The 15,098-nt window shown below is 33.7% G+C and overlaps 1 protein-coding gene across 13 annotated transcripts in view; it reads left to right on the forward strand.

The window, feature by feature from the left end:
• CEP170 (centrosomal protein 170) overlaps positions 1-15,098 on the forward strand; it is a 108,434-nt gene that overhangs the window by 44,476 nt on the left and 48,860 nt on the right. For all 13 annotated transcript variants that reach the window (XM_081039269.1, XM_081039274.1, XM_081039275.1 and 10 more), the window contains exons 5-8: positions 3,193-3,251; positions 3,348-3,510; positions 4,655-4,789; positions 10,553-11,029. In XM_081039269.1, coding sequence (XP_080895395.1) covers positions 3,193-3,251; positions 3,348-3,510; positions 4,655-4,789; positions 10,553-11,029 — 834 coding nt within the window. The remainder of the gene's footprint in view (positions 1-3,192; positions 3,252-3,347; positions 3,511-4,654; positions 4,790-10,552; positions 11,030-15,098) is intronic.

Here is a 15,098-nt window from a genome sequence, read left to right on the forward strand (position 1 = left end):
CACCTCCTAGTATCTGCCTTCTTAGTACAGCATGGAACCTGTGTAGCATAATTGTATATTTCATTATCAAATGTAGTCAAATAAACGAAGTTTCCCATACTCCTAAGGAGATTCAAAAAGAAAAGTTCTGGGCTAACTTTAAGGAGAATTGTTAAAGATGACCTTCTTATGTATCTATTTTTAAATCACACAAAATATATATATTTAGAAAAAACGCTTCCCATTTTTTCGTTGTATAAAATAATTGCATTCAAATATTCTCATTTATCTGACATCAGTGTCTTCAACACTATGAGAATTACACTTTTTAGTGATATATTCTAGTATTTTAGAGAATGTTATATTAATACCCATCTAAATTGTTTGAGGATACAGCACTTTCTGAAACCCTATAACACTGGAAATCTTGTCCCAAGTAACAAAAGCTCGTTATGTAATATTTGGGAAATTTTTTAAAATTTCCCCTATTCTGTGATTGGTATTTCCTCAGTGAAACAAATTAATGACTTAATTTTACAAATAATTTTTGAAAGATGTGCTTACAATGATATCTGAAAACGTATTTTAAAGCCAGAACTATAAGAGTAACTAAAACTGTTTAAAATTTTGTTCTCTTTTTAACCTTAATTGTCATTAAGATAAAAGATGGTATCTTAGAACACATTTCTAGTATGCAGATGTTTCTATGATCCCAGGTTTAGATAAACATTTCCTGAATAAATTGAGCATTGGGATGACTTAGAATAACAATCATAGTCTTATGAAAAGAAATGGGGACATAACCTATAAATATTATGATTTTTAATAAACAAGAATTTAAATGTTTTGTAATTTATTTTTTTGGAATTTTTGTTACTAGTTTCAGGTATACAAAACAGCATAGTGATTAGACATTTATACCCCTCACAAAGTGACAACCCCAACAAGTCTACGACTATTATGACACCATACATATCTATTATTATAAAATACCATTGACTATATTCGCTATACTGTACATGCCATGACTATATTTTTAAATTATAGTTGACATTAATTATAATTGACATTCAATATTATATTAGTTTTAGTTGTACAGCAAGTGTAGTGGTTAGGCATGTATATAATTTATGAATTGATCACCCTGTAAGTTTGGTACCCATCTGAAACCGTACATAGTTTTTACAATATTATGGACTGTATTTCCCATACTGTATTACACATCCCTGTGACTATTTTGTAACTACCAATTTGTACTTCCTAATGTCTTCACCTTTCTCACCCATCCCTCCCTTCTAGCAACTATCAGTTTGTTCTCAATATCTACGAGTCTATTTCCGTTTTGTTTGTTCATTTATTCTATTCTTTAGATTCCACATACAAGTGGAATCATATGGTATCTATCTTTCTCACTCTGACTTATTTCACTTAGCATAATATCCTATATAATTGACATATGATTACAATTACAGTCACAATACAGTTAACAACACTGTATTGTGTGTTTTGTATCTTACTGACATCATGCGTAATTGTGCCTTAGTTTGACATTTTACTTAATTAGCAAGTTAAAAACAGTCACTTAGGTTGAACCACCAGGAAGATGGTAGGTAAGCTGGGGGTAAAAGCTGGAACTAGGATAACCATAGTCATACCCGAGTGCTCAGGTAAATTCATGACCTAAACAAGAAGATTCTTGATTCTTCAGTCCCACAGCCAAAAACCTTTTTTATAGGAAAAATGTTTAAACCTAAGATGTATGGCCTGTCTCAAGTTTCCCCTGAAAATCACCAGAAAATCCTCACAGCAGGCTAAAGTGTGTGTTTCCCACTGAAAAAAATAGAAATGGCTTTCATTTTTTTAAAGATGCAGTGTTTCCCATTGAAAATGTAAGAATGCTATGAATTTTCTCCAGCTGTTAACGAGTTTCTTGGGTTTCTTGGGGATAGACAAAATAACTAGACTTTTATTTTTCAGTGAATACATTTAGTTGTGAAGTATACACTTCTATATATACCAGCAAATATTTACCAGCATATGTACATTAAAAAAAGGAAAGTTTTAATATTTCACAGCTGTCGGAAGCCATATGAAGTGACAGAAGCCACGGACTATGGTCAGTTGACTAGGTTGTCGTCTTTGGGTTCTGTCCGTCCAGTCCAAAAGTTTCTTAACTGTGGAATAGGAAGCCGGGGTAATGAAATTGAAAAGGACAGTCCCCAAAGCTCTTTAAAGTTCTTTAAAAATCTGAATTTTTATTATTTTAATGAGTAGAAATATAGGTTAAATACTTGTTAACAAGTGTACTGCTCTTCTGTGTTAGAAGTCTTTCTCCCCAAGTAGTCGTGGTAATTATAGCTTTCTAACCTTGAAGTCATGAGTGCTCTGAATTGGTAAAGAATGGAATTCAATACATGGTTATAAAAGTCCTTTTATTACAGGGTTAAGTAATGATGGGAAATGTGACCTCTACTGTTTAGTGAAAGATGTTTTTAATATACAGAGGCATTGTTCTTTTGGGCATAATAATGAAAGCATTCATTATATCTAGTACTTGGTTCTAATCCGTATAGAATCAGTTGTTTGACAATGTAATCTGACCCTGATTGCAATTCTTCAGGAAGAGGAGTGGTTGTGGTTGCTGTAAGGACCCTAATTATAGCATTTCTTTTGCATTTTCAAAATGAACTTTATTTTTACCGATGCCTGTGGAGTCTTGAGTCATTGAATTACTTCAGGATTAGCGGTTGGGTAATCACTGATGAGATACTTCCTTTTACATTTTGTGATTAGCTATCAATATAATTTGATCCAGGTGCTTTTTTTTTTTTTTCTTTACGATCATATTGTTACTGAGAACTGAAAATGTCTTTTTGTGCTGTGATTAATTATCCAGTTATTTGCTTCTTGAAGGTCATAATTACCTAAATTTAGAATTACTTGTTAGATTTTAAGATTTTCTTTAGTATTTAAAAATGAACACTCACAGCCCATGACAATATTCATAACCAAGAAGTTCCCCGGAGCTAAGCTGGAAAAAAAAAATGAAAATTTTATATTTTTGAACATACTATTTAACATTTAACTCTTAGGGAAATAGAACTTTGCTGTAATTACCTGTTTAAAAATATGACAAGTTTTAAATTTGTCTTTGATTATTTTAAGCTTCATTATCATAATTTTGAAAATGTATTCTTCCTTAGCCCCGTTTACATACAAATCTTTTCACTGTAGTACGAGGAGAAATGAGGGTCCCTGAAGAAGCCCTAAAGGTAAAAAGTTTTTTCCTTATTTCTTTTGTAAACCTACCATTTACTAGGATTGATTTCACTCATGGATGTTTCACTTGAATTTTAAATGTTTTATAGCATGAGAAGTTTACCATTCAGCTTCAGTTGTCCCAGAAGTCTTCAGAACCAGAATTACCAAAATCTGCATGTGCCAAAAGCATAGATTCCAAGGTTGCAGATACGGCAACAGAAGTACAGCACAAAGCTACAGAAGCACTAAAATCTGAGGAAAAAGCCATGGGTAAGTTACCCTCTTTGAAAATACCATGTTTATACTTGATTATGTAGAAATGTCATGCTTTGTTCTAAAAAACTCGGCCAGGTCCATACAAAAAAAATAATAATAATGACATTTCACAGTGGATTTTAAAGCAGCCAGTGCTTTTACTAGAAAGCATTACAAAACACATTATATGACATTGGTATGTAGGTGCATTTAATATGTTTAAATATTTGAGGGTAGTAAATGTAAGTTACCTTGTAGTATTTTTATTATTTCATGTTTGTTTGCTTTTTCTTCTGAATTATAAAAACTGAAATGAATTAACAAGAAATATCCAATGATGCTACATTATCATAATTATCATTTATCATGTTCCACGAACTGTAAGAAATGCTTTATATAAAAATCCCTTTCATACAAAAGCAATTTTTTAAATTTGATAAACATTACCAAATTGGTTCAGATGTAAATCTATTAATCCTGTTAACAGTTAGTTTAAATTTAGTTACTGTACAATGCCCTACAGCTTTAAAAAAAAATGTTTTTTAAGGATCACTTATACCAAAATTTACTTTAGTTTTACTTTTTATATTTATACTTAATGAGTCATTTTTATAAACCAAAGACTGATTATACTTTAATAAAAAGCTATTGGGCTATAGCAGTTTACATACCATGTTTCCCCGAAAATAAGACCTAGCCGGACAATCAGCTCTAGTGCGTCCTTTGGAGCAAAAATTAACGTAAGACCCGGTCTTATTTTACTGTAAGATGGGATATAACGTTAACATTACAACACAACAAACATCACGTCACAACACATAACATAACATAACATGTTACCGGCTATAACATAATATAATAACGGGTCTTATATTAATTTTTGCACCAAAAGATGCATTAGAGCTAATTGTCTGGCTAGGTCTTATTTTCGGGGAAACATGGTACTAGCCAGTGCAAGTTTCATTTATTCAATCATGTCTAGCATTGAATAAGGTCTTACACAAATACTAAGTTGTTCAACTTACAGTACTATTCAGCTATCTAGACTAAAGTTTGTTTTTCATTAACTAAATCAACCAGGTAATTTTAGCATTCTGCAAAAGCATATTCTTTTTTCTGTTTCATATGCTTTAGACAGATTTTTCCCACCTCTTTCCAGATACTTCTGCTATGCCCCGTGGTACACCATTGTATGGACAGCCGTCATGGTGGGGGGATGGTGAACTGGATGAACAAAGAGCTTTCAAGTCAAATGGCAAATCGGAAGAAAAAAGTCACGAAACTGGAACATCAGGTAATAAAATCTTAGATTGTGGATTTGGGCATATTTGGGGAAGAATTTATTATCTAAGTAAAAAAAAAAAATCTGTGTCCCCTGAAAAGAGATCTGTTACTCTTTAATTTGATATAAAATATTTGATTAATTTTTAATGCTATTGCCATTTTAATTTGAATTTATTTATTCTGAATGATTCTCACATAAATTATTTATTCCAATATCTTTGGAAATCACTTTTGTTTAAAACGTTTTTTCCACCTGATTTATAAGATTGTTAAAACTTGGGAAAATAATAATAATAGGACATTTTAAAATAATTATTAAAATGTTTCAATTAGACCAAAATGGTAGGTGCAAACTAATTTTGTGTGTTTTCATTAGATTGACAAGTATATCGTCATATTTTTAAATGAACGATTTATATTATGTTTAGAAACATGATATGAAATTAAAACTTCTTTAAAACCTCAGTGCGTCCAATGTATGGGGATATGGTAGCAATAAGATTAGCTGAGTTCAGCTGCCAGAAAGAAGAACTAGTTCCAGGTCACGTTCTTAGATTAATAATCGAGGAACATATTCTTCTGTTTCTGGGATGGTATAATAGTGAGCTAAGTGTCCAGAAGTCAGAAAATCAGTGTTTCCAGGAAATAAATGGAGGTATAAACTCGTCTGTTACATAAGGACTTGGCAAAGGCATCACTGCCGAAGATGGAGCAGCAGTTTCTGTGATAACAGCAGATAAGAATCCAGAACTGAAGGAATTAAATACAGGGAGCTGGATGGAAGACCAGGTCTGACTCTGAGTCAGACTTCTCAATTTTCTACCTTTGATCGTAGATCTACAAGATAAATACAACATTTTTCTTAGCTGGGAAATTAAGAACACTGGTTCTTTAAATATGCTCTAATTTTACCAGGATACGTGTCTCAGAAAGGTGGCTTTATCAACTTGATTTTCCAGTGCCCCAAACGGAAGTTGTCAACTTTGCAAATAAATTCCCATCACAGCTTCCTTGTTTTTAAGATGAGCACTGTTTTCTTCATGTCCGAGCTCAGAAATTTAGTGTTAGTGAGCCTATCCTCAGATGCAAATAAGAGAAATGTTTCCTGAGACAGGAAGGACATTTCCTGGCTTAAATCACTGAGCCTCTTCAGGACGGGTTAATGCAGTTTTCAGCAGTGGCACCAGCTAGCTAGTCTCTGTCTCTCAGCCCTTCTATCCACAGTGGCTGTACACTGGGGAGTTTCCCCTCAGACTCATGCGCTGCCAGCAGCAGTCCGGGATATACTACTTTGATCACAGCAGGCAGAAAATAACAAAGGCAGCTTCTAGAAGACCCCTTACAACTGGAAGAAGAACTTTCCACAAAGTTTCAACACATCTCTTATCTCATTGGCCTCTCACAGATTCAGGAGTAGGTCACCTGCTTATTACTGAACCAATCCCTATGAGATTATCCTTAAACCAGCCTTGCCCACCCTGAAGCTGAGTGAGGGGTTAATTTTCCCCTAAGGCTCATGAGCTGTGTCAGGAAACAGTGGGTACCTGGGAATGTTGGAGTTCCTTTAGGAGAGAGGAACAAGCAATGGCTATTGGAAGGCAATCAAGGATGTCTACTTTATTTGAAGTCTTTGTATCTTACCTTCCCCTCATCTGTCTAATATGTTACTATTTCTGTTGCCTTTTTTTTCCCATTGAGTCATAATTGACCTTCCTACCTCCAGTTTCAACCCTCCTGCAGTTCATTTTGCACAATAAATGTAAGCTGTTTATTTTCTTTCATGAAACTACAATAGCTGTCTTTTTCTTGCCCAATAGATTTTGTGTCAAAATTCTCTCTAATTTTGTCCCACTTTCCTTAGAGAACCTTGTCATACTGCCAGTTATTTTTGGTTCTCTCTCCCAATGCATTCCCACATAAATTATACTAATTCCTGTCTGCCTTTCTCCCACAGACAAATTTACAGATACATCAGATGATAAAAAATTCTAAATGATGTGTCTGCATATATGTATTCTAATATGTAACACTCTTGATTCAGTATCTGGTGTATATGCCTTCTCATCTAAACCTAAGTTCCTTATTTCAACGATCAAATATTATCACTGTGCAATAGAGGTACCTAGGAGGGAGGGAGGGAGGGAAAGACAGAGAGAGAGAGAGAGAGAGAGAGAGAGAGAGAGAGAAGAGATGTAATTTTTGCCATTTTATTATTCATATTTTTTATCTTTTTTGCTTCTTTAAAGAAGTCCCTTTAACATTTCTTGTAGTACTGTTTTGTGGTAATGAACTCCTTTAGCTTTTTCTTGTCTGGGAAGTTCTTTACCTGTCTCTCAATTCTAAATGATAGCCTTGCTGGGTAGAGGAATCTTGGTTGTAGGTTCTTGCTTTTCATCACTTTGAATATTTCCTGCTAATCCCTTCTTGCCTACAAAGTTTCTGTTGAGAAATGAGCCGACAGTCTTATGGGAGCTCTCTTGTAGGTAACTAACTGCTTTTTACTTGCTGGTTTATTTTGTTTTTACTTTTAAGATTCTCTCTTTTTCATTTTTCTTTGCCATTTAAATTATGATGTGTCTTATTGTGGGCCTCTGTAGGGTTCATCTTGTTTGGGATTCTGCACTTGCTGGGCTTGTATGACTATTTCCTTTGCCAGGTCGGGGAAGTTTTTCATCATTATTTCTTCAAATAGCATTTCAATTCCTTCACTCACTCTTCTCCTTCTGATACCCCTATAATGCAAATGTTGGTGTGCTTCATGTCCCAGAGGCCCCTTAAACTATTCTCATTTTTTTGGAATCTTATTTCTTCTTCTTGTTCTGATTGGATGTTTTCTGCTACCTTATATTCCAAATTGCTGATTTGATCCTCTGCTTCATCTAATCTGCTGTTGATTACATTTATTGTATTTTTCATTTCAGATATTGTATTCTTTATTTCTGACTGTTTCTTTTTCATGTTTTCTACCTCCATTTTTATATTTCCTATCTCTTTGTTGAAGTTCTCATGGAGATTATTGAGCATCCTTATAACTAGTGTTTTGAACTCTGCATCTGGTAGATTGTCCCCATTTTGTTTAGTTCTCTTTTTGGAGCTTTGTTCTGGCTTTCATCGGAACATGTTTATTTCTCTCCTCATTTTGGCTCCCTTTTTGTGTTTGTTTCTTACTAAATGTTCACAACAATCTTAAGGATAGATGTAACTATTTCTCCATTTTACTATGAGGAAAATGTAATTTAAAGACTATCAGAGACAGGATTTATCTGATTTCAAATCTTATCCCTACTTTCCACTAAATCAGGTTACCTGGTTATAACCATCTGGCCATAACATGATGCCTTTCCACTCTATTATGCTACTTGACATTGTTAGATAACCAATTTCTGGATAAAATAAGTGTTGACTTGTATAGGTCTCAGGTTTCTAGTCCTTGGAGTAAAATGATTTTGCAGTAGGACTAAAGGAATGATATCCTTAAACACAATGGTGTGCAGTTCTTGATCTCTTCTGTTTTAATGTGTTATAATCTGAAAACATGTTGAAAGTTTGTTAATATTAACTAGGAACTTTTCATTCACAATGGAGGAAAAGAATGCTGAGTGACAAATGGATGATAAATCATATAACCCTGAACCAGCTTTTTGTGGGTTTTGCTTCATAGTTCAGCCATATCATTTTATATGAGTATCCAGGTGGTGCTAGTAGAAAACTACCACCCCTTGTTCCTAGCATTACTCCATTATCTGAAGGGTGAGCAAAGCAAACTTAGTGAATGAATGAATATATGTGTATATATGTTGGTTGGATAAGTTTATAAACTAGTTGTACTATGTGGAATTGATCAAGTACAGTACATTGTACATAAATCAATGTATAAAAGTAACATTTATGAATGAGTTTATTAATATATAGGGAGTGGTTAATGCATTTTACTCTCACGGAAGTTTTGAGTGACAGGCCTTCAGAATATACACTCGAAGTCTAATAGGACATTTTATTATTAAGAAAAAAATAAATCGCGCAGCATTGGTGCTTTAGTGGTGAGCATAGCTGCCTTTCAAGAAAAAGATAAATTAACTCTTTAATAAAGAAATTTCTAAAGCATGACTTTACATTATTAAGAGTCATATAACGTCTTGTTTCAAATAGCATGTAAAATTTTTGCTTTGATAATGTAGAGTTTTTGTTGGTATGATTTTTTTTCATTTTCAGTGGTGAGAAAAACAGTAGATTTTGAAAAGGATCATGTTCACATCGAAAATTGTTTTTCTTAGATATTGTTGTTTACCATGTGTATAGATATTTTTTTTTGCTTTTTTTGTTGGAATTCGAGTTTGATGTCTTCTATACCGTGTCCCACACATTTGAGTACAGAAACATTGCTGTCCCGATTTTACATAACCTAAAAGCAAACAGTTTTATGATTGTTTCATATTCAGAGTACTGCCCAAAAGTCAGGTACAGTGCCCGAAGAATTTCATAAAGATTTAATATTCAAAAGATGTTTCAAAAGACTAGTACTTCGCTTAATTGGAAAATGATTGGAAACAACTTTGTATCCCTCTATTGCCCTGTCTCCCTAATAAATGGTCAGGAAATGATTTTGCTATCAATATATTTTTAAAAGGAATGCTTTTTTGAGCTTTAGAGAAATATTTTTTATTTGATCAAAATAAAAAATTTGAACTCACTCTCTACCATCTTGATAATGACATGATTCTTTTGCCTCCTGAAAAACAGGGCTGTTTTATATATATACATTTTTGCATTTGCACTTCTAATAACATTGAAAGGAAAACATCTCAGTTATTTTTATTTCTATAACTTTACATATTTTATGTATAAATTTTTTATTTTTAGACCTTTATATTTGTTTCTGGGGCAGCGGAAGAGTAATGATAGTGTTCCAGAGGTGCTTGCTTCTTCCACCAACTTTTAGTGTTGATCTGAGATTTATAATTCTGCTTTCCTCCAAGGGTTTTTAACACTTGTTGTGCATGTTTTGCTGTATAAAAATGAACATGAATTATCTTCTGGAATTAATGGCTGGCAACTAAATTTTCTATTTTTACCTTATTTCTTTCACACTGCTGCTTGTATGGCAATGCTTCAAGCAAACCACATGTTTTGTCTTGAACATTCTTTTATTCTGTATAAAATGCATCTATCTTCTTGCAAGGATCAGACTTCAGTAATATTTTTTTTGGTCATTTTAAAAGTAATGGTTCTGAAGGCGTTGGTGAAGAGTGGTAAGTGGAATCATTACTTCTAGAACATACTTACATACTGGCTTCATGTTTATTTCCTCACTGGAGCACCTGTTCTCCTTTGGAACTCTACTTGTGTTCAGATATTTCAGATATTTCATCCTCCTTACTTGATAAGGAAATCCACATTTTTTTCTGTCATTCAAGATATCTATATATACGTTGAATATGCATCTCCATCTCCATGTGATTTCAATTCTTTTGCACCCTGATGATTTCTAGAGCCAAGTTGGGAAAAATAATGGACCTAGCCATTCAAGGTCCATCTCTTACCTGCTTTGCCATCCTTTGCCATTGTTGCTGCTTATCTTGCATCTCCTACTGATAACCGAACGCCATGTTTATAATCAAAATTATGTCTTCTCTTTGACATTTGCCATTGTTTTTCATCCAGACTGTGATCTGCCTTCTGATTCTCTTGAAGTAGTACAAATGGCCGTTACTATACTCCCTCAAATGCTGGAAGCTCCCAAATATTTTGAATTTTCTCTTATTTTTCTCATTAGGGTGCAGCTTAGATGCCAAGCAAGTTGAGGAACAGTCTGCAGCTGCAAATGAAGAAGTACTTTTTCCTTTCTGTAGGGAACCAAGTTATTTTGAAATCCCTACAAAAGAATTTCAGCAACCGTCACAAATAGCAGAAAGCACTATTCATGAAATCCCAACAAAAGACACACCGAGTTCCCATACAACAGGTGCAGGGCATGCTTCATTTACCATTGAATTTGATGACAGTACCCCAGGGAAGGTAACTATTAGAGACCATGTGACAAAATTTACTTCTGAGCAGCGCCACAAGTCAAAGAAGTCTTCTCCCGGAACTCAAGACCTGCCGGGGATTCAAACTGGAATGATGGCACCAGAAAACAAAGTAGCTGACTGGCTAGCACAGAACAACCCTCCTCAGATGGTCTGGGAAAGAACGGAAGAGGATTCCAAAAGTATTAAAAGTGATGTTCCAGTTTACTTGAAAAGGTTGAAAGGTAAAGTGAATTGATCATTTCAGAACTTCCTATTTTATGATAAAGAAAATTCAGTCTTCACAGTTACCAGACTACTGTTAAATAATTGTGTGGTAGAAAACGTCTGCTTTTCCAAGGTTTATATTTGATTTTAAAGCTCAAAAGCAAACCATACTGCCCATGTCCAACTTATTCAAAATAGTCTGCCTTTGTTTTCTTGCCAAAACCAGATTGGTTTTGTAAATTTAGATTTATGCCATTAAATATGTCTCCTTTTCCTGTGAAAATAGACTTAGTTAACCAGCAGAATTCCCAAGAACACAGTTCTCATCGTTTTCTTGATTTAAGTAAAAGACATATTCAATTCTGTTCTTCTCTGTTATGATACTTCAAGTAAAATGTCACTATCTAGATTTTGAAAGAAATTTTCAGCCATTTGATAATGAACAAAAATTTTTACTACTTTGGTAACATAGTTACGTTGTTGATAGAGTGTTTCAAACTGTTCTCAGAGGTTACCCATGAAACAAAGATTTTTATTTTAGAAATACTGGGAATCAATTGAATTAAATTTTTTTTCAATAGTAAGATTTTTATAAAAATCACAAAATTGAATTATTTCTTTGTGAAATAGTTTTTATATATGCTTTATTAATTTAATACTTGGCCAAAATTAGCAAAATCTTTAAACCTGTACCTTGAGGTATTAGCTAATCAATTTTTTCCACTGGTTTTGCCAATTAAGGTTACTTTAGAATTACTGAATACAGTTTTGTGTTACTCTATTTAATAAGCTATCTACAAGTGGAATGATTACATGTTAATCTGACCATTCTGTTAACTATACAAGGAGTTAATGAGCTTTAAAAAATGCTTATTGAGATCACAGACTATATATTAGTTACCTTGTATTTCTAACATTTCACCTGGGACTTCAGTATGTGACAGGTACTCAGTAATTTGAATAAACAATGAATAACTTTACTATCAATGACAAGAAAGGCCCTGACATAACTCTTCCTTTATGCTCTGGGAATCTGATCAAGTAATAAATACCTATTTCTGATTTGCTTCTAAGGCACTTCAGGGTAATGAGATGGTGAGATTATCCAATTCTTTGTTAGAGCCTATTGCTATGTTTAATTAAAATCATAAGCAATTACACGGCATGTGTACTTTGACATGTGATGGTTATTTTTTACTTCTATATAATATTAAATACATAGTTGAGACCTATATATGTATGTATAGGTTCAAGCTTACAAATAAAAGCTATCCATTTGTAAACTGAGCATTTTTATGAATTAGATACATAATACTGATATCCTAGTATCATATAAAAAGTAGCTTAAAACTTAAAAATTTAGAAATAACATTATCCTTTTAAAACCACTCTTAAGAAATGTATAAAAAGTAAGTTAAAAGATTCTTCTAAAAGCTGCCATTTTAAAAAATACCTGCGTCAAACCCTTTTATTGTAACTTTTTTAGTCAGTATCACTATTTTCCATATTCGCTGTTATTTTTAAGCCATCATTTTAAGACATTCTCTGTTCTTGAACAAGTCCATATCCAAGTAGAAGCGTTAATGCCCACTTTCACACTGTATCTATACATTAATGATTAGGTATTTGAAAACCTTATCAGAAATTATACAGTCAAAGTACTGTCATCCCTCAAAGGTGATTTATAGGTAGACATATATTCTAGTTTGTTGCCATTGTTTAGAACCTTCTTTTGGATATGCCCTCAGACCGTCTTACAAGCTATCCGAGATAATGTCTTTGTGACTATAACTCAGTTTGTTCCAAGATAGATCCGTTTTATTTCTCCAGATATATTTACGAATGACATTTGATTTTTCCCCAAAGTCAGAGCTGCTATTATTAGATAAAGATTTTCCATGCTTAGAGTATCAGAAGCAAATACCTAGACTAAATACATGTAATTATAGTTAAGTGGTAACAATTTTACAGTAACTGGCCTCTCAGCAACTGTTGAGAGCAATCAGAAACTTGAAAGTAGGCAAAAGAAAACAAACACAAAAACACTCTGCTCCTACAAGAGTAAAGTGCATGCGCTTTGGGACAGTGACAAAAATGATGTTCACAAAGCCCATGCACTCTCACCCTTTAGGAGCTGCAGCTGCTTTTGGCCACAGCTCCTGGCCTGGTGCCGCTAACCCACCACAAAAGCACTGAAAGAGCGTCAGCTTAGGTGGCCATGGGGAATGAGATACAAAACCCACAGAAAGAAACTTGGTGAGGACAGCTTCCTAGGGATTGTTTTGTTGAGTGGAAACAGAAATTTCAGTTCTGATCAGATGTCTCACCTTGTGTGACACTGAGAAATACAAGAAGGAATCATGATTTTCCAGAAAAGAAAGTGGCTAATCCATCAATTAAAACAGAATTTTTAAGCTTTAACTTAAAGAAAAGATACTGAAATGCCTACACTACTTAGTGCCACATTTTATATGTTGGTACAAGAACTAAATTCTGTAAAAATAGTGTTCTCATGTTGTATGTGTGTGATACGGGTTATTTGGTCTTGCTATGCAGGAAATATTGGAGTTTAGTTATATTCCACGCTTACAAACTGGGTTTCTTTTCAATGTATCCAATGCTACAATGAAACAGGTTGTAAAATGTCATGTTTTTCATGGGTTTATATTTATTTGAACTAGTGGTTTTGTTTGGTTTTCCAACTGCTATCCCTAATTGGGGTAGCTTAATGACCTAAGGCAGGGAGTCCATCAATTAAACACTGTTGTTGTTTTTTCTTTTTAGATTGCATTTTGAATGGTTACTAATTTGAAGAAAGAATTTCAGAGTTGTTATCATACCTGAGGTTTCTAATTACTATGACTGTGTGGGGAGTGCTCCCCCAAATCCCTCATTGGGACTTGTTAACTCCCTTTGCTTCCCTTGCCTATTTTCCAAAGCGTCACCCTTTTCTGTGCGCTTACCTTTCCCTTGTCTGAGTCTTCTCACTCCTTTATTGCACCACATTTTTACAACCAGTCCTCTCACGTGAAATCATTAGCACCGACTGGTAACCTCCATTAGAACAAGCCCGTGATCATTAAAACTCAACTTTTTCCTGGGATGTAAGTTCATTGTCCCTCCCAGCCCAGACTCCCAGCCCCCGAGTCTGCCAGTTCTGTTCATCTTATTCGATGCCACCTTCTCAGCAGATAATCAGATTAAAATTTGTAGCCCAGGAAAATTTAAAAATCAGATTTCCTCATGGAAGCATTGGCATGTACCTGGTTGACTAGGTTCATTTCTAGCTTTCTTCTAAGGAATCCGTTGTTTAAGCCCTTATTTTATGATTCAGTCTAAAACATGCATAGGATAATGCTGTATTATCTAATAATTCTGTGCTACAATAATATGTTATTTGATTATTTTTTCTAATATTATTTAAGTAATGAGAATTTTAAATCTGTGAAAAATCAAGTAATTTTCATAAAGTTTTCATTTAATCCCTAGTACAACTATGAAAGGTAGCAAAAAGCCTTTGTTAGGAAGTTGATGTTTCAAAAATCAAATATATTTTAACTTGATTCTATATTCTTTATGGAGAAGACAAATAGATTTTTATATGGCCATACTTAACACCGTGTCAGACATTTGCCCAGTAGATGCTTAGAATTATATAAGATTTTATAGACTATACTTTTTCATGATAGGCCTTTTAGTATGCTGTATTTCACTCTTTAAAGCCACCAGAGTTTAGAGCACCAATGCAAATTTTTAAAAATTCTCATAGCTAGAAAGATATTTGTAAACAAATTTTACAGTAACTGGTGTAACCTATAAATTTGCATCTTTTTGTGAAAAAGGAAATGTATACTATACTTATGTAAGTAGTGTACAACCTCGAAAGTTAAGATCACATATTGACGGCATTTATATTCCTGTTTCCTGAGTAATGATAAGCATTTCAGTGGGATCGCCCTTTCTCCTCTTTCTTTTCCTCTCTAATGCTAGAAACAAATCTTTGATTGCTCAAATAAGGTATCAGGTTTGAAGGCAGGATTAATGTTTAATAATGTTTAAATATATACTGTCACAGATGACATATGA

Source organism: Rhinolophus hipposideros, assembly GCF_964194185.1.
Source record: "Rhinolophus hipposideros genome assembly, chromosome: 26".
NCBI lineage: Eukaryota > Metazoa > Chordata > Mammalia > Chiroptera > Rhinolophidae > Rhinolophus > Rhinolophus hipposideros.